This window comes from Papaver somniferum, chromosome 3, assembly GCF_003573695.1.
Source record: "Papaver somniferum cultivar HN1 chromosome 3, ASM357369v1, whole genome shotgun sequence".
Lineage (NCBI taxonomy): Eukaryota > Viridiplantae > Streptophyta > Magnoliopsida > Ranunculales > Papaveraceae > Papaver > Papaver somniferum.
The window spans coordinates 161,566,956-161,585,457 of NC_039360.1; the positions used below are offsets into that span (position 1 = coordinate 161,566,956).

Consider the following 18,502-nt stretch of genomic DNA (forward strand, 5'->3'; position numbering starts at 1 on the left):
GGTAGATAAAATACTAGTGATTCTTTTCAGCTATAACTCTATCCCCATACTTTGGCTAGGTTCCGACTCGTATGCTGGATGTTACAAGTTTGAATACCAGACCTGATTCCGAAAGGGGGAGAAAAAACATAAAATCCGGCCCGTATATTTAATTAAACTTTGAAATTATTTTAATCTACTTTCAATGATCCTATTTTACAATGTGAAACTCGTAGCAGGTCGAAAGGCACGTTCCACCAAGATTTGCAGGGATGAAGAACATGAAATATGGAATAAAGAACGAGAAGAATAAAACACCTAGAGAATTATTCTCAGTCCAACATGATGGTTTGGCCAAAGAGGCGGAAAAGTGGATGAAAGAAACAGCACAAGCGTGTATGATTGTCACGACCCTCATAGCCACGGTTATGTTGGCAGCCGCTTTTACTCTACCTGGTGGCAGTGATCAAAATACAGGTCGTCCCCTACGTGCAACAACGACGCCTTTCAAGATTTTTATAATTTCAGATGCAGTGTCGCTCTTCTCTTCGTGCACATCTGTTTTGATGTTCTTCGCTATATTAACATCACGCTATGCAGAAATGGATTTCTTGACATCTTTGCCCAAGAAAATGATACTTGGTCTCTCCACCCTCTTTATATCTATAGCAACCATGATGGCAACTTTTGCAGCAACGCTGGTTATTGTGCTTCCTGGAGAAGCTTCTTGGGTTTACATTCCAGTGTCTGTCTGAGCAAGCATCCTTGTTATCCTATTCGGTTTGTTGCAATTGCCACTATTTATTAACATTGTCTCATCTACGTATGGTCGTGGTATTTTTCATAGGAAGAGAACTGTTTTAGCCCCGCTCACTGGTATCAGTTATGGTTAATGATTTGACGGTCTAGATTTTGGAATTTGTTTTATCCCATCTACTGTAATAGGATTTCGTATGTTGAATATTTGTATGTTTCGTTCAGTTTGATCTTTGACGTTTGAAAGTTGAAAATTTTCTTGTTTAGTTATCATAACAGTTGAGTGAGCTATGAGTCATTGATATTCATCAGAAGTTTTGGATTCGATCAACCATGACTTATAGATTTTATTATAAATCAACAACCGGTGGCGAAGTCGAATTTATAGTGTTACAATACGTCTCTAGTGCTCAATAGAAAAGGATGAAATCAAATAAAACAGGAACCAAAGGAAACATCCCCATATGTTAAACTCGTTGCCGATCACTGAACTAGCATTTCCCCAAGGCTGTTCGCCAAAGACTGAGTGGTTGATGGAGAGACTCCCCTAGTCCCACCCAAATACCATTTCTGTATCATTTCCACTACATTTCCGTTCTCAACTTTCATCTTCAGATCTTTCTGTCCTTCTATTTCCAGTCCAATCTGCCGATACATACACATTTTTGCAAAGGTCAGGACGGATGCAAAAATCTACAAGCACCAACTATTAGTAAATTAAATTGATATTAACCTCGGCAACAGCAGGGATGGTAGATGAGAAGTGGAAGCTAATAACAGAATGCTGCTTCAAGTATTTAGACTGAAAGAATTCAATAACTTTCTCAAGGGACTCTTCTTCTTCGTCCTCGTACTTATCAGCGGCTGCTAGTTCGTCCCTTACCCAACTCTCTAGCTGCAACATATATTGTGACCCTTTTATCTCTTTAATCACCACGACTCTCACATGCTTCTCCACAGGTGCTGCAAGATCACATACGCAAATTTATAATTAGCATTTCAACTAAACAACATATTATTCGTAATGTATCAAAGATGTGTGGATTCAGTTACCCGAAACAACAGCAGCGAAAAATTCATCATCTTGGGATAATTCAGCTCCGGTTTTTCCTTTCCATTGCTTCAAATGGCTAGCAATTTCTGGTTCCAAGTAAAGTCCAATTGCTGTAAATTTGATCTGGAGAAAATGTATTTCCATGTCGGTAATTCCTGTCAATCATATCATTAAACGCATAAGAAAAAAAAAGTGTGCCAAATCTAGATCAAAGCCTAAACAGCTCCATTGCCCTTTGCAAATTTCGTAATCTAGGCCCAAATAAAAATGTTATCACTTCTCAATTTTTTCTCAGGTTAATTGGAGTTTGGTATTTAGGTTTAGTCCAAAATTAGTGTTTGATCTCGGAAATGACGTTGACCCACGTTGACTTGGTCAAATCTTAAAATTTGGTCATAAACGGTCAACGTGGATCAATGTCAATTCCAAGTACCAAACCCTAAGTTGAACAAAATGTTAATACCAAATAACCCTTTTTTTATCAGAAAATGTTAGAGAAATTCTTTTACAGGAGATCCTCAAACTGCGAACTACGCTGACAAATACTTTATTTTCCAAGTCATGGTGTACATACCTTGTCCCAACAGTGGTAATTGTTTTGCAGTAGTCACAGTGATGATGTTTTGTGGGAAAGGAATATCATCCACGAGCACCGTCTTAGTAGCAGACTCAACGTCCTTAGTTTCACCCACTGATCATCCCAAAATTCAAACACAAAAAGAAAAACCCAAAATAATTAAACCATTTGAAGCATAAATTCAAGAATCATTGAACAGATAAAACTATAAAAATGAAAAAAACAAACTAAGTGATTTGCTAATGAAACTTACTAGTTATTAGAGTGGTATGACTAGCTAGGGAACTGTTGCTTAACAGTAGAAAAAGTATCGGAGCTCTGGCTAGAAGAAATGAATGTGGATGGTAAACAAGAAGAGAAGGATGTGACTAAAAATACTTGCTTGTTATGAGTTTTGAGTGTATGGTGGTGTTGTTTGGTGGCTTGGGTGGTGCTGCTACTGACCCTTCAATTCACCTACCATCCCCTTTTTTTTGTGTGGCTTACTTACCTATTACCACCATCACCATCATCTGGTGCGCAATTAAGAAGTTGGTTGGCGGTATAGTTTGTTGTGCACAACCTTCGTAATCTCCCATTTTTACCCTCTCAGCCCAAATTCCCCAATACAGAACATTTCGCGCTCTCTCTCTCTTTTTTTTTTTGGTTCTTTATTTTATCCAATGCGAGATCATCACGCATTTTCTCTGAATTTCAGCGAAATGCACAATGCGCTTCTAACAAGAGAAAGAGCCAATTTCTTCCCAAGTTTGAGGTACCTCCCCTCGTGAATGAGCGCCATTACCACCTGGTTTTACTGAGAAGTGGTAACAACTAAGAATGGGAATCTTTGTCATTTTCACTTGCACTGCCATAGACATCAGAAAAAATATCTTCGAGAGTTCAAGTCTTTGTCCACCCCCGTATAGTACTGAGAAGTGGTAATAACTAAGAGTACTGACGTGTAAACATTAATCACCATTCCTTTAACCTACTTGTCTTTTCGTCTACACATGATCTGATGCTACCAAACTCATGTTACAGCTTCCTGGTTTGCCACGCCATGGAGTACTGTGATAGTAGGTCCCACCTACACTACCCGTCTACCATTTGCCAAACCCATTGGTAACTCTTAATCAATGTAGAAATACATTTTTGTTAAGAAAAAAATGTATTGGGGGGGGGGGGGATAGCGCCTAAACCTCCTTATAGAAAAAGTTGAACAGAAAAATAAAATAAGAAAAAGATTAGAAATGCGAAAATTACATATGCAAACTTATTCAAAATGTTTCATTCGAATATTCTATTCAGGAGTTTATTGTAGGGGTTGTTTGGTAACCATTATTTTAATGGATTATCGGCCCATAATCCATTATGTAGATTATAATAAATTCTATATGCGTTTGGTAATCATTATAATAATTATTTATTTTAATCATAATTGAAAAAAATCCATTATTTCCATAAACAAGAAAAAGTTGTTTTGAAAATTTATTATAATCAATTATTTTTTCTAAGAAACTCAAATTGAATTTTTTTCTTCTTATTTTCTCTAAACTATCAAGAGAGAGACATCAAAACAACATAAGATTAAAAAAATATCGTCGATCATTGTTCTTTCTTCTCCTTTTCGAGATCAACATTCTATGATAATCAATTATTTGAAAAAAATGTTTGGAAAAATTTATTTTAAAAAGGTTAATATCAAAATCATTTATCAATTTATGATTATCTATAATCATAAATAGGTAATCATAAATTTTACCAAACAAGGCCGTAGACATATTATCATTTTATAATTGGTGCTGGTAAATTTTACACTTATCTTTTGGGGCCGAAAAAATTACTAAAATGATAAACTCACCGAGCTGAAAATCCAGCAGATTCGGTGGCCTCTCACATATTTGCGGGTCCCACCACATAACATTGATCCCCTGCTCAGCTCCAGTTGACGCGGGCCTCGTAGGTATGTGAGAGGTCACCGAATCCACGGGATATTCAGCTCGGTGAGTCTATCATCACTCGAAAAATTAGTAGTTATGTCATTTCACCGTCCAGAAATGGTCGTATTATTAAAGAATTTTATATGAAATTTTTTGGTTTTTTTAAAAGATATGTGATTAACTCTACAAACCTAACGGATTTATTTAAGTAAAATTTACATAAATATTCATTCTAAAAGAACTAAGATTTTAGTTTTTCTTTTTATAAACGAATTCTAAATTACATGAAAAACCCAAATCGGAATCGAATTGTAAATTACATAAAATTTTCATAAATATTCATTTGTTACAAGACTGACTAAGAAAGTAAACTTCAGACGCTAAAATAACATAAATCATAACAAGAGTTACTCCACGTATTAGGAACATCAAATTTTAACTTATTATAACTATTTCAAAGACCTGCAGACACCAAGGTTAGAATGACATTGTTTGTTTTGTTCTAACAGAAAAAGCCTCGCGTTTTTAGGGGCCACTCAAAAGGATTTAGGGGCCAACAATAAAACAAAAAAGGTCACCCAAAGGGAAAATGTAGTCAGCCCTTATCTCGCGTAATTCGTAATGGCAAAATTACCCTTATATATTCGGAGGATATGATAACATTTTTATCCTCCGATTGCAATCGGAAGCCAAAGTATTACCTAGAATTCCGATTGTAGTCGGTGCAGTATTAGAATGATTTATGTTTCATTTTTTCCATTTCTTTTTCATTTTTGAGTTGTTAGAGTTATAGAGAAGAAGGTGAAGGAAAAAAGGGAAAACCCATTTTATCACTACAAAAATGGATGGATATGAAGAAGAAGGTGAGAATCATGGCGAAGAACAAAATGTTGAGGGTTCACGACCGTTTAGAGAAGACGATTTGGGGTATATGTTGAATGATCCAAACTTTTGTGGAGAGGAAAACCTAGACGACCCTTTCATGGAAGAAAATGGAGAATCGCCTGATATTGAAGCTAACGATGCATGTAAAACACAGGTATTGTGTTAAGAAACTCAAATACTCGATTTGCATGCGTTTGTGTGCTTTTGTAAACAAGAAAAACCGATTATTGCATGCATTGAATGCCATGAACTACCCAGATTCGGTAGATAATTTCTCGAATAAACTTACGAATATAACACACTGACTACCAAATATGTATATTCGGTAGTTCCAAGATAGTAGTTTACTGCCGAATATGAGAAAAAACCCCAAACTGGTTTTCCAAAAAAATCTACATTCGGTAGTTATGTAGAGTTATTTACCCCCGAATGGCCCCAAAAACGAATTCCTCAAAAAATTTCAAAACTCAGTATTCTTATCCTTTACAATCGGTAATAGTTTAACATTATTTGACTACCGAATATAACAGTGGCCTCAAAATAAAATTTCCGAAAACTTAAAAATCGGATGTTTATCGATTAAAGTTATCTCCTGGTTATTTATATTCGGTTGTTTTACTATATATTTTAGCTTCCGATTATATCATTTTTTGCACTCAGTAAACTGTGTACATTCATTTGTATAAATCGGGTGTTTTGGGTAACCGATAGGATTCCGAATATAGTATATTCGGTAGTTTGACTTATTTAATAACCTCCGATTATTGTATAATAACTTGTTGCTTTCATATGCAGGCCGTTGAAGAGTTTTTTGATGATTTCTATTTGAGGCCCGACACTTCCCTATACTATGCAAACGATTTGGTATACTCATTACTACTTTTTTTTTCAAAATTTATATGTTAAATGGTTATGCTTATTAGATTTTTTTTCAAAATTTATAAACGAATCGACGATGTTCTGATTTTACTTTTCGCGACGATGTTTCGGTTGAACACAAGAACGAGGGAAAAAAAAAATTTCTTCCACAATCGGAAGATAATATGAAACTGGAAGAAGAAGAGTTGAAATGAGTAGAATTTTTTTTGATTTGGTTTTTATACAGTTTTACCAGAAGGGCATTTATGTAACTTCAATATCATATAGGGTACCCCTTAACTAGAGTCTTTGGTTGGGTATAAATTGATGTCCCTAAATCCTTTCGGGTGGTCCCTAAAAACGCAATGAGAAAAAGACCTGAACAAAGCACTAATGTTAGAATCATAAATGTTACACCCATTACTCGAGGGTTTTAATCATAAGGTAATAAAAGTAACCATGTTCTCCTGGATCAGTCGTAATCGTCTCTAAATGATTTTTAAGTTATTATTGGTTGTGTTCATATAGTTTTTTCTGCAAATGTTATTGGATTTATTATTGTAGTTTATGTCGGTGTTGTTTTATTATTAGTGTTGAAGCTCTTTCTGCAGCTGAAGATGATGTTCTTCTGTAAAGAACCGGACCATAAAATCTTAGCCAAATTCGTGATTGAGAAGAAAAACAGAAGGAAAAACATTGATCTGAATAACAAAACTGAAAATTCAATCCAAGGAGACACAAAATTAAAACCTAAAGATAGTACTGGGTAGCTTTAAAGAAAAGTAAAATGTAAGATGTGATGGACGGAGAATTACGCCTACGACGCCCAGCCGTGCAGGTCGAAATTCTCCGATGCACCACTAGTAACTCAGTTGTCGGCCTTAAAATTTTGCTTTTCACCAGAAAAATCCACGTCCCTTTGTATCTCCAAGCATGTTTTCCAAGCATTATGCATTAAACTTACCGTTCCAACTTACCCTTGTTCTGCGAAGGGTACAGATCATAAAGGCTAAAGTTGATGCATTGTGCAAGCATCGCCTCGAGCCTTGTCCAGGCATAAGGCATGTCTTGGACTTGCACATAAGTCATTGCGAGCCTACTCCATATTCTTTACTGCGCTTCAGCATTTTTTAAAACATGCACTGATCTTGCTCATGTCAAGAGTGCATCATCCAGGATCATGACATTCTTTCCTTACACCGTTTCGATGATGTGAGCGCGCATGCAAGCTCTCCTAATTTGCATATTGGTTTAGATTCCTTTCCATCGTTATACCCGATTTGCAATTGGTGCATGCCAAAATCAAATGGCTTAATAAGAAGTATGAACATCCAAAAAGTGGAATGTAACTTACATTATCAAGTATAAAAATAATTATTTCTTAAACCGTATGATATGATCAGTTATCATGGTATCACAATCAACTCGCAATTAAGTGATGTGAGCGAGAAAGTGATAGTTCACCGATGGCGGAGCCATGTTGTCCTCAGTTTTCCATAAACCCAAAACCAGTAGAGATATTTATCCCCACTCTAGTTCTTCTGGTTTATAGTTAACAGATATTACACTTCATGAGAGAAACTTGGTATAATGAATATGTTACCGTTAGCTCCTCTAATCTGTTCAAAGTAGAGAACTGCAACAACACGAGTAGGTGATAGGATTATGGAAGAACCCTATATGTAATAACTGCAATCGCACGGTGTCTAACTAGTAGACAGAGGTAAGTACGGGTCGAATCCACATGGAGCGGTGGATAATACTGCAACCAATATTCTCAATCAACAACCAAGAACAATATTTTGGATCTAAGAAATAGAAATGAAATAATCAAATTAATCAAACTAAAAATATAAAAATCGGGAGTCGGTAACTAGGGAATTCGGTTTCCACCAATGTAATCATGCAAATCCAAATAATCTCTAAAATATTTTTTTATATAACTCAAGACAAATATTGGAATTAACCTCATGTCTCGGAAAATATTATCATAAAACCCTAAATATTTAGTTTCACCGGCGTAATTACCTTCGCTTCAAATATAGTAGTGCTAAAGTATAGTAGTGCTAAAGTATTATAGTAGTGCTAAAGTATTATCTATCAATTAAAAGCATATGACGTCAAAGAAATTAACCCAAACACGACATATCAATTGAAAAGCATAAATAATCAATGAATTACTTAAATCAATTATGAACCAAGCAATTTATATGAAGAAAATTACTAATCATTGAATTATGATCAAAAAGAAATGGGTCTACATAATTAAAATTGGTTTCAACCTAAAACCCTAGCCACAAATTAAACGCACATGATTATGATTTCTTCAAAACCATGAAACAGATTAAAAGATTAAAAGATTTCACCAAATAAGGTTGTGTCACGCAACCCTTCTAGTCCCTTCTCCTTCTCTTGTTGCAATGCTCGTCGCCTTCACGGCTATCCGACCTTCTCTAGTTTTCGTTCTGTAGCCGCACGTCCACCCCTTTCTTCCTCTCTGGTCGTCTCAGTACATAGGTATTCTTTGACGAGTTTAATCTGGACCGAGCAAAAGGCTCCCAAGGCCCAATTCAAACATAGACCCAGCTCCGAGATCCAGCTGCTTCATACTCTAACCACAGAATTGTTCCTTCTCGAACTCAGGCCATATTACCAGTGTTTATTCTCTGCCCGTCCAACTCCCGTCTACTCCTCTCTGTTTCGTAAACCAACTCGAGCTTAACTTCGCCTGCATCACAGAGTCCATCACCGACAGATCCCACAATGGAAGCTGACTTTCCTTCTTCTCTGTTTCGTTCACTGCCAAGCTCAAACACGAGCTTCTTCCGTCGATACTTCCATACCATCCAATACCTTATCTCCCATTAGTTACAGCTCATGCATCTGCTCGAGCTCCATCACCAGAAATTCTTGCCTCACCATCTTCGGACCAAGCTTTTGCTGCCTTATTCCTCCACTTCTTTAATCCCATTACTTCATCACCGAATGCCATCACCTGCTCGAGAATCCAAAACCATCCACTGCCAGTTTCTTCACTGACTATTGCAGATCCACCTACAAAGCCACCATAACCATAATCACTGAACTTCTTATCAGCCGACATACTTCTCCACTTGGCTGCTGCACATCACCAGCTCCTTTGTCTTGTCGCTGCAGTTGTTGTTGTTGAACCATAACTGAAACTCCAAGACTCCAACATGACTTCACCACCATCGACCATTTCAGCCAGCCACCACTGACTGCATTTCTTCGCTGCCAACAGCAGAAACACCATACCATGACTGCAAATACTCCAGTCTTTCTGATCATTAAGCAACCAGTACCCATTCTTCTTTGCTTCATCGACTGCAAAGCAACTCCAATTCTTAGAAACAGCTACTGTTAAATCCATGCAATTCGTATCCCCAAACTCAATCGGACCCAATGTTGTTGCTGCACGAAACTAACTTGGAAGTGACGACGACAATAGCTACTTGAACATTTCATGAAAGATGATGCTCAAAATCATTTCCATTCAATAAACGCCACCTGCTGGAGATGATAAAGAAATGCCAGTAGTGGAAGATCTGGACACATTCCCATTAGTGCCTTAGAGTGTCTCAACAAAGAAAAACAATTCTTTGCCTCCCCATGTTCTTTCTCGCCATGTCATTAGCAACTTAGATGATTTATATTTATGTCGCAAACCCCGTTTTGCTTCGCTTTTAGCCATTTATCCTCGAATGGTCTAATTCACTTATATTTTCTAAAAAAGCACTAAAATACTTTTATTAGACAAGATATCGAATCCTAAATAATATAAATAGGGGTATAAAATGTAGCACTTACGGGCTTATCAGTAGGCGTCTCTCATTTTGTGTAGCATGTGTACTATGAATTCTATTCAATCGAGTATAGTAAAATTTTACATGGCGAAAAAACGTCTAAAAACTTTTTGGCTCCGCCAAAACTTTCTCATACTGTGCAGTGCGACGATATGTACTTCCTCCTATATATACTTGTCCCCCGCCAAATTTTTTTGGTTCCGCCATTGTGGACCACTAATTCTACGACTTATTGTGTCTGTAGTTGTACCCTTCTACGTATCTTGAAGGGACCAAACACGGAACGTAGTTTCTCAGTATTGGGACCAGCAATCAAAACTAACGCGTATTGCAAGGCCAAGTTCAAATCCAAGCAAGGGATATTTCATATATAATGCACAAAAATGTGTATTACTGTTGCCATGTAGTTCGCAAGTATGCGTTTTCTAGATCGGGCCATGTGACGTTCATCCTTCATTCGTTTTGCATTATTCTCGTGCATTCTTGGTCTACCAAACGCGGTAAAGATCCCCACACATCAATGAAGCTCTTTTGTGGAAAAGATTATCCACTATGAACCTTGTGTTGGTAGGTCGGTCAATAAGGTCTAGATTAGGAAATCTAGTTGGTTAAGGAAACCAAGTACTTGTGTCCTAAGTATAGCAATTTAAGAGGTTTGTCTCTTAGAGTTAAGTTAGGAAACCCTATACTTGCAGGAAAAGTAATCCTTGTTAAGGAATGTGCCAGTCTTATTGATATGTATAAATAGCCATAGAGAGAACTAGAGAAAACACACCAGAATTAAAAGAGTTCTCTTCTTCTCTGCTCAGGCTTTATATATTCCAACCTACACGTTGATATATATAAAACTAGATTTTTTACCCGTGCTACGCTCGGGCATTTTTTCTCTTTTAGTCATATTTTTGATTTGGTGTGATGTGGCTTCACCTCGCCCTGTCGTGATTTTTTTATTATGTATCGTGGGGTTTCGCCCCGCCCATCCCGATACATGTTTGATTAGGTGTGGCTCGGCTTCGGCTTCGCTTTGTCCCGAACCGTCGTGTATTTTTTATTAGGCGTCGTGTGGCTTAGCCCTTACCCGTTGCGATACATTTTTGATTAGGTGTAGCTCGGCTTCGCCTCGCCCCGTCCCGACGCGTTTTTGATTTGCTGTTGCACGGCTTCACCCCTCCCCGTCTCGATACATTTTTGATTGGGTGTGGCTCGGCTTTAGTTTCGCCCTACCCCGTCACTATACCATTTTGATTTAGTGTGGCTCGGTTATTTGGTGTGATTCGGATTCGCCTCGTCCCATAATTTGGGTTTTTTTATTTGGTGTGGATCGGCTTCACTATTTTGTAATATTTTGTGAAGGTGTAGGTCGGTCAATAGGTCAAACCCAGTTCCCCAAAGAAAAACAGGACGTAGGGTCTAAGGTTTTCAAATATGGAAGAAAAAGATAGAAAAATAGTTAATAGTGGTATAACTTAGTAGATTTATGAATGGAGGCCCATTTTTCTGGTCCACTGATTAGATTCAGTCCATTCATCACTATTCGTAAACTCCCATCACACAAAAAATAATGCAAATTCCTTAGATTCAGTCAGTAAAAATTCAGGAATGAAAGTACCCAAAGAAGCAGCAATGTGATTGAGCAAAGAGATAACCAAGGGCCAGAAGTCAGGTTCAGAACTGTATGCACAGACAACACTTGTACAGAACTCAAGGCAATTCATGAATGAAAGGATCGAATTATGGAAGAAAAGTTAAACCCAATTAAGGTCAGGGCCTATCAAATTTCCATTAGGAAAGGAAAATGTTTATCATCTTCATCAGCCATAATGTCAACTTGAACTTCATAAATCAATTCAGGAATATCCGATAGTAAATCAAAGTATACAGACACAAAACATAGATAACAATCAAATATCAAACCCAAACACCAAGAAATTTTGCAAAATCAGTAATATTACCTTTATAACTTACCAAATCATTATTGCTAGAGATAACAACATAAGAAAAAAAAACTAAACAAAATTAAAAACAAAAATCTCAACGATATTAAATATAAAAATCTGAAACTTTCAATTGTATACATTTTTCTTTAATAATTTCAATTGGTATTCAATTGGCCTTGATATACCCTTAAAGCTCTTTCTAGAGTCATATGAAAATCAAATCTTTTTATAGGAATCCTACAGTTTGTCTATAGATGAGAATGTGGAAGAAGCAGGAAGAGAAAAAAGGGTTAGACTTAACAATCATGTAAATAAACATTTTCCAGCTTCAGCCGAAATCACATCTGTATATAAATCGGACAAAATTAGTATCGTATCCTTTAAAATGTGTATAGCCTCCGTAACAGAAGAATATTAAGTAGATGAGGAGTTTTAATAGGTACAGTATTCTTACTAACTTAAGGTCAAAAATCTTGACTTAACTGATCTTTATATGCCTCTGTGTTCATATTTAAGATTAAACGGACGGCAAAGACTGAATAACATCATCCATATAACTAAATACTCTTCTCTAATATTTTCAACCGATCCATAAAAAGCCCCTTACCTTCACAAATTTCAAAAATTATCATGAAAATGAATATGTCAGCGTATGGTCGGCTACATTAATATACAGTAATAGCATAATGTAAAATAAACTTTTTATTAGGCCTGTCAATGGAAGAATATCCGTCGGATATTTAGAATTCTGATATCCGACAGGTTAAGCATTATCGGATATTCGATATCCGATAATATCCTATAGGATATCAAAATCAGATATCGATTCCGATAGGTTAAGCTATCGGATATCAGATATATATCCGATAATATCCGATTCTGACAAGAAAAACAACTAATGAACTATTGTTTGTAAAACATATGCAGTCATGCAGAGCAGCAAAGGTGATATTTAAGTTAAATTTCTCATACATACCATCCAAATTGTCCTCAAAAAGTCTTAAAACATTACTCTTAAGTAGTTATGTCTCTAAGTAAGTCTCTTACACACACATACATGAAAAGAAACACAAGCAAATGCTATAGAAAGTAAGATAAGTATCTATCACTCTCCTCTCCAGGCTCCAGCCTCTGACCGTCTTGAGTCTTGACTTCATTCGTCGTTGATTTCCAAATTTTCCATATCTGCATCCAGACAAACACACATAGATTAAATCCAAATTGAAATGCTAACAAGTAACAATAAATAGAGATTAGTAGTATTTCAGAAAAAACATCTAAGTAGATAGTTTGTTTTGTACTGCTCATTGCTCTCTAAATCAAAATATACTGGTCAAAACCAGCATCCGGTATGCTTTTCTCTTATGTAGTCATAGCATATTTCAATAGGAACTAAGCAGAATAACAGATTACAGATGGATCTATGCACTGAGTTTAAGCAAAAAAAAAATAAAATATGTTACCTTCACAAATGAAATCTGGCAACCAATCGCTTAAGCACAACAATGCTTCAACAAGCTCTGGATCTAATGAAGCTCTGTGTGTTGTAAGCACTCTACCACCTGCACTGAACATTGATTCGGATGCAACACTGGTGACTGGGATAGCCAAGACATCTCTTGACATCTTTGCAAGAGTTGGGTACTTAGGTGCATTTAACTTCCACCAACTTAAGATTTCAAACAAATACTCATCTTTTGGTGTGCCTTTGCTAAGCATTGGTTCTTCTAAATACTTGTCCAAATCAGACTTCTGCACCTCAAATTCAATGTTCTCCATCATAAACTCAGCATATTCAGGATCACGTGCTTCATCTGGATTGTCTGAATCCATCATACTTGAGCTAGAGACAGAGCTGCGGGCGCCAAAATAGTGTTCATATGCATTTGAGTTTTGTGAATCATACTCATAAAAAAGAGTTGTCTTGCCCTTGGCTGGTTTTTTTAACATTTTCGCAAGTGCTTGCTGTGTAGCCTGTGCATTCCAGTAAAACCAATTTTCAACCATCAGAAACCCTATTTTCAGTAAATACTAAAAAGCATTCATAACTATCAACAGTGCAAATGTGCAATCACCTATATTAAAATTGATGATATCATATTCAGGATTATGCTGTTACACATCATTACTGAAATTCAACTAAATATAGTAAACAATTATGTAAATTAAGTGATGAGTGCCAAATATTGTATATATTTATCCCTTTTTGTTGGCATTTAACTCATCTTTTGTGCATTAATTCTACATTTTATACCATATTTTGTATTTTCATTGTTTTCAAGAATAAATATTTTTCTTACTTAATTTTGCATTTTTAGGTAATAAATAAAGTTTGGATGAATAGCAGAGCGGAAAAGAGCAGAAAAGTAGTGAAAAGCCGGGAGGAATTACACAAGGAAGCCGCGAAGAATGGTGTGCACAAGACCAAAAGGCTAGAAGTGGGCTTGAAGAAGAAGAATTGTCCTTAAAGAAGATATGGGATTGGCATACCCAAGGCCCAAAACCCTTACTCAAAAACATTTCCACTAACCAAGCCCGTCTCGGATTTCAGCCGTCAGATCGAAGCATCTCAGCATCCTACGGTCGCTCCATCATCGCACATCAAACTCCGAAGCCCCCGCTTTACATCGCAACGCCCATCTCCATCTTGGGTCGTCCGTTTTGCTACATCCCTTCATCCGACGGTCGCTCCACGCTTACCTCCGTATCGCCGTTGGATCCACTTACCATCTTCCCATCCATCGCCCCTTGTCGCAGATCATCAAACCGCGCTATCCCCGCTTCACATCGTAGAACCCGATACCCTATACCCAAACAAACACTCCCTTTCTCCCAAAACAGTCGAGCTTCTTCCCCTTCTCCTAAAATCAGTTGCAGAACCACCACCACCTCCATGCCCTGTCTCTGCAAACTGTCGCTACCTCGCCTTCTCCACCACCATCACTTCTTCCCCGACCGTAGCAGATACCACCATCACGTCCCCTTCTTCTCTAGCCATCTATTACATCAACTTCTCAACCCGACAACCCTAGATTAGAAGTTGATGAAATAGGTGAGGTTAGAGACAGAAATTGAAGCATGAGAGAGGAGCAGGAAGGTCAGAAAAAGCATGGGTCGAGCACAGGGGAGACAAATTCAGAAATCAGTGAGTTTAATTTGGAATTTAAAAATTAGGGTTTGCAAATTTGGGGATTTTCAATTTAGGGTTTGTAGAAATTTAGGGTGTTGTAACAAACTATAAATTGATGTTATGGGTGTTGTAGAAATCATCTCTGGGCTAGCCAGTGAACAATATTTTGAATCAATTTTCATTTTCCAATTTCTATTTTAACAACAGTTGATTGTGTGTAACCTGTATGCATGTTGCATCTTAATTTAGTTTGTTTGATAAATGATGTTGTTATACTCATGTCTAGCATGAGCTAATTCACTGCAACTAAGGCTCTGATGAAGCCTAGTGCACTGTTAGATGATGCATGGTTAGGATAGTTTTCTTAATGCCTGTTTGCTTGAGCAATGGGAAGTACTCAGTGCTCTGGCATGCCTGTGATTGATTGTGCTGTCAAAAGACAGTCAATGCTAGGGGCATATCAGTGAGCAAGCTGATTTTCATCTCATTCTAGATGTATGCATAGGATTTCCAACTCAACCTAGATTGCATTGCTTGATTAGGGCACAAGGTGGATTCAATTGCCTTAGTAACTTCACACAATTCGGCATCTTTCTCTTTGTCTGTCACTATTGCTCAATACCCTTGCCTTAGGCTGCTGCCTTTGTTTCACTACCACTCTAGATCATTGTCACTGTCACCATAGTTACTGCCCTTAGCTCACTGTAAACTTTAGCTAGGAAGACTTCTTGTATGCTCCCACTCCCTGTGGACAAACCCCTACTCATCCCTATACTATAAAATTTGGCCTTGTATACTTGCAAGTGTTTTGTGTGCTCCCCATTTTCACACCAAGTTTTTGGCGCCGCTGCCGGGGAGCTGGCTGCCATATTTTTGAAGTTTTCATAGCTGTTGTGGCCTTGCTGTGCTTGCAGAGTTGTCTGAGCTCATTGCTATCTTGTTCACTCACCTGTTGCTGCTGGAGCTGTGCAGTATTTTTTGCTGCTGCCAAGCTGCTGCCAAAGCTGCTGTTGCTGTTGGAACTGCAGTGAAGCCGAAGTTCCTGAACTGGTGCCACTGAGTTGCTGCTGCTGCTGCTGTTGCTGCTGGTGGTGAACCAAAGCAACTGTTGCTGCCAAGCCAAAGCAACTGGGCTGCCAACTGAAGCTGCTGGGCTCTGCCTTCTACTGGTGGGCTTGTACTTCTCTGAATTGGGCTTCACCAACTTCAACTGAACTGGGCTTGCCAAGTGCTGCTGGGCTCTGCCTCCTTTTGTTGCTGGGCTCGTGGTCTTCTGTGAGCTGGGCTTCGTTGCTGCTGCTGCTGGGCTCTGTTCCACCTGTTGTTGCTGGGCTTGAGCGAGAGCTGCTTAGGACGATCCTAAAGCCCAACTGGGCTGTGCAACTAAAAGGGAACAAAAGCCTAACTGGGCTTCCCTCCTTAACCAAGTAAGCCTAAAACCATGAGTAACCCACTTGGGCCTCATTAAATATTCAATTTGGGTATGTAATAATTAATTTATTTTTAATTTGGGCTTGTAATAATTATTTTTATTTTTATTTTCTTTTTCTTTTATTTTCTTTTATTTTTCTTTTATGGGCTTGTAATTATTATTATTGTTTTTATTTTCTTTTATGGGTTGTGCTAATTTATGCTAGGTTTAGTTCAAAAACTTTTCCAAAGCCCAATTTTAAACCAAAAACAAAATCCCTTATTAAAACCAAAACTCCACTCCTTAAAACCAAATTCCACTTAACCCTTTCAAAACCAAATCTTCATAAATCCTTATGGGCCCTGTTTTCTCCCTTATCTGTGGGCTTGTTATTTCATGAGTGGGATATGATTGTAACCTTTAGAGACCAATCAAATAGACTAGTTAGAGTAAATCAAATAAACCCAATTGACATACCCACAACTTCTGAGGAAAACACACCGGACCAATCTGAAACAATGGGAGAACCCCGTACCCTCAAGGATTATATGTACCCAACTAGATCCAGTCAACCTTCTTGTATTGTGCTACCCGAGGCTAATGGCCATTATGAGCTGAAATCAAGCACAATACAGATGCTCCCTATTTTTAGAGGTGTTGAGAATGAAAACCCTTACCACCACGTGAGAGAATTCGAGGAAATTTGTGGAACTCTGCGTTTCACTCAAATGTCCGACGAAACCCTAAATTTAAGGCTCTTTCCTTTCTCCCTGAAAGATAAGGCAAAGGCCTGGCTTTATGCTTTACAGCCTCAATCCATCATGACATGGGATGACCTCATAAAGGATTTTTTCAAAAAGTTTTTCCCGAATCACAAGACTGCGACAATTCGTCAAAGTCTGAATAGCTTTGTGCAATTAGAGGGTGAGACCTTAGCTAGATACCTGGAGAGATTCAATGAATTATTGCTCCAATGTCCCCATCATGGTTTTGAAAAATGGAGACTTGTGCAAATTTTGTATGAGGGTCTAGATGTGTCCACCCGAACAACGGTTGAGTCAATGTGTAATGGTCTATTCGTAGACAAAACTGCTGATGCGTCTTGGGACTTCTTGATTGAAGTAGCTGAAAAGACGCAACAGTGGGAATCCATCCGTGAACCCAGAAAGACTACTTCCGAAGCTAAGGCTTTTAGGATTGAAGCAGATTTCGAGGGAAGAGCAAACATGGCATCGATAGTTAGGAGATTAGAAGAGTTAGAACTAAATAAAAATTCAAAACCTTCCACCACTACTCTCCGAGAACATGTCGCTTCGTCTGTATGTGCCGCTTGTAACGATCCCAACCATCAATTCCATAATTGCCCCGATTTGCTTGCAGTCCAGGAATCTAGGCTTGAACAGGCACAGGCCATGTTTCAAAAACAAGAGCATAACCCCTATTCACAGACCTACAATCCAGGATGGAGAAACCACCCTAACTTTTCATGGTCCAAAGGACCTACTCAGGGAGGACCATCTCAACCCAATCAGAGTTATCAAAACAATCAGGGATCTCAGAACAATCAAGGTTATCAATATCCTAGGAACCTTCAACAACAATCGAACTCTCAACAATCATATCCTCAACACAATACCGACAAGAGATTATCCACCCTAGAGGAGATGGTCCAGAGTCTGGTGCAAGGTCAGAAAAATCTTGATCAAAAGATGAGTCAAATGTGCGATTCCATGAGCGAGAGAGAAAAGGGTAAACTTCCTAGCCAACCCCAACAAAATCCAAAGAGGATATTTCAAACAGGCACAACATCCTGCACTGAAACTTCACCCGATCAAGTCCATGCCATTACCACCCTCCGAAGTGGTAAAATCATCGAGAACAACGTGGGCGAACCTAATGAATCTGATACAAATTCCACGCTGTCTCCACAACCCCAGAAAACCAAAGAATCTGAGCAAGTTGGAAAGCCTGACAATTCTACTGCTGTGAATGTCCCTTTGCCAACTCATTCTCCTGTTGCCCCATTTCCTCAAAGATTGATCTATCAACAGAAAAGTACCCATTATAATGAGATGTTAGATCTGTTCAAGAGAGTCAACATCAACATTCCTTTCCTTGAAGCAATTAGGCAAATCCCGGCATACGCTAAATTCCTCAAAGACTTGTGTA

The 18,502-nt window shown here is 38.0% G+C and overlaps 2 protein-coding genes across 2 annotated transcripts; one reads left to right on the top strand and one right to left on the bottom strand.

Annotated features, from left to right (window-relative positions):
- Nucleotides 1–251: 251 nt before the first annotated feature.
- Nucleotides 252–734, top strand: LOC113360248 (ankyrin repeat-containing protein NPR4-like). The gene has a single exon (XM_026603777.1). It carries the CDS (start codon nucleotides 252–254, stop codon nucleotides 732–734), a length of 483 nt encoding a protein of 160 aa, XP_026459562.1.
- Nucleotides 735–1,039: 305 nt separating this feature from the next.
- LOC113361812 (probable chalcone--flavonone isomerase 3) lies at nucleotides 1,040–2,983 on the bottom strand. Its single transcript, XM_026604920.1, has 5 exons — nucleotides 2,620–2,983; nucleotides 2,364–2,480; nucleotides 1,789–1,944; nucleotides 1,469–1,698; nucleotides 1,040–1,380 (listed from the first exon to the last, which is right to left on the bottom strand). Coding segments are annotated over exons 1-5 (666 nt in total). The 5' UTR covers nucleotides 2,621–2,983; the 3' UTR covers nucleotides 1,040–1,218.
- Between the last annotated feature and the right edge of the window lie 15,519 nt (nucleotides 2,984–18,502).

Coding starts and splice junctions, on each gene's coding strand:
- LOC113360248 (XM_026603777.1), top strand. CDS start 252: ATGAAGAACATGAAATATGGAATAAAGAACGAGAAGAATAAAACACCT.
- LOC113361812 (XM_026604920.1), bottom strand. Junction 1,945..2,363: donor ATTACCACTGTTGGGACAAG/GTATGTACACCA, acceptor TATGATTGACAG/GAATTACCGACATGGAAATA. Junction 1,699..1,788: donor TTTCGCTGCTGTTGTTTCGG/GTAACTGAATCC, acceptor GTGATCTTGCAG/CACCTGTGGAGAAGCATGTG.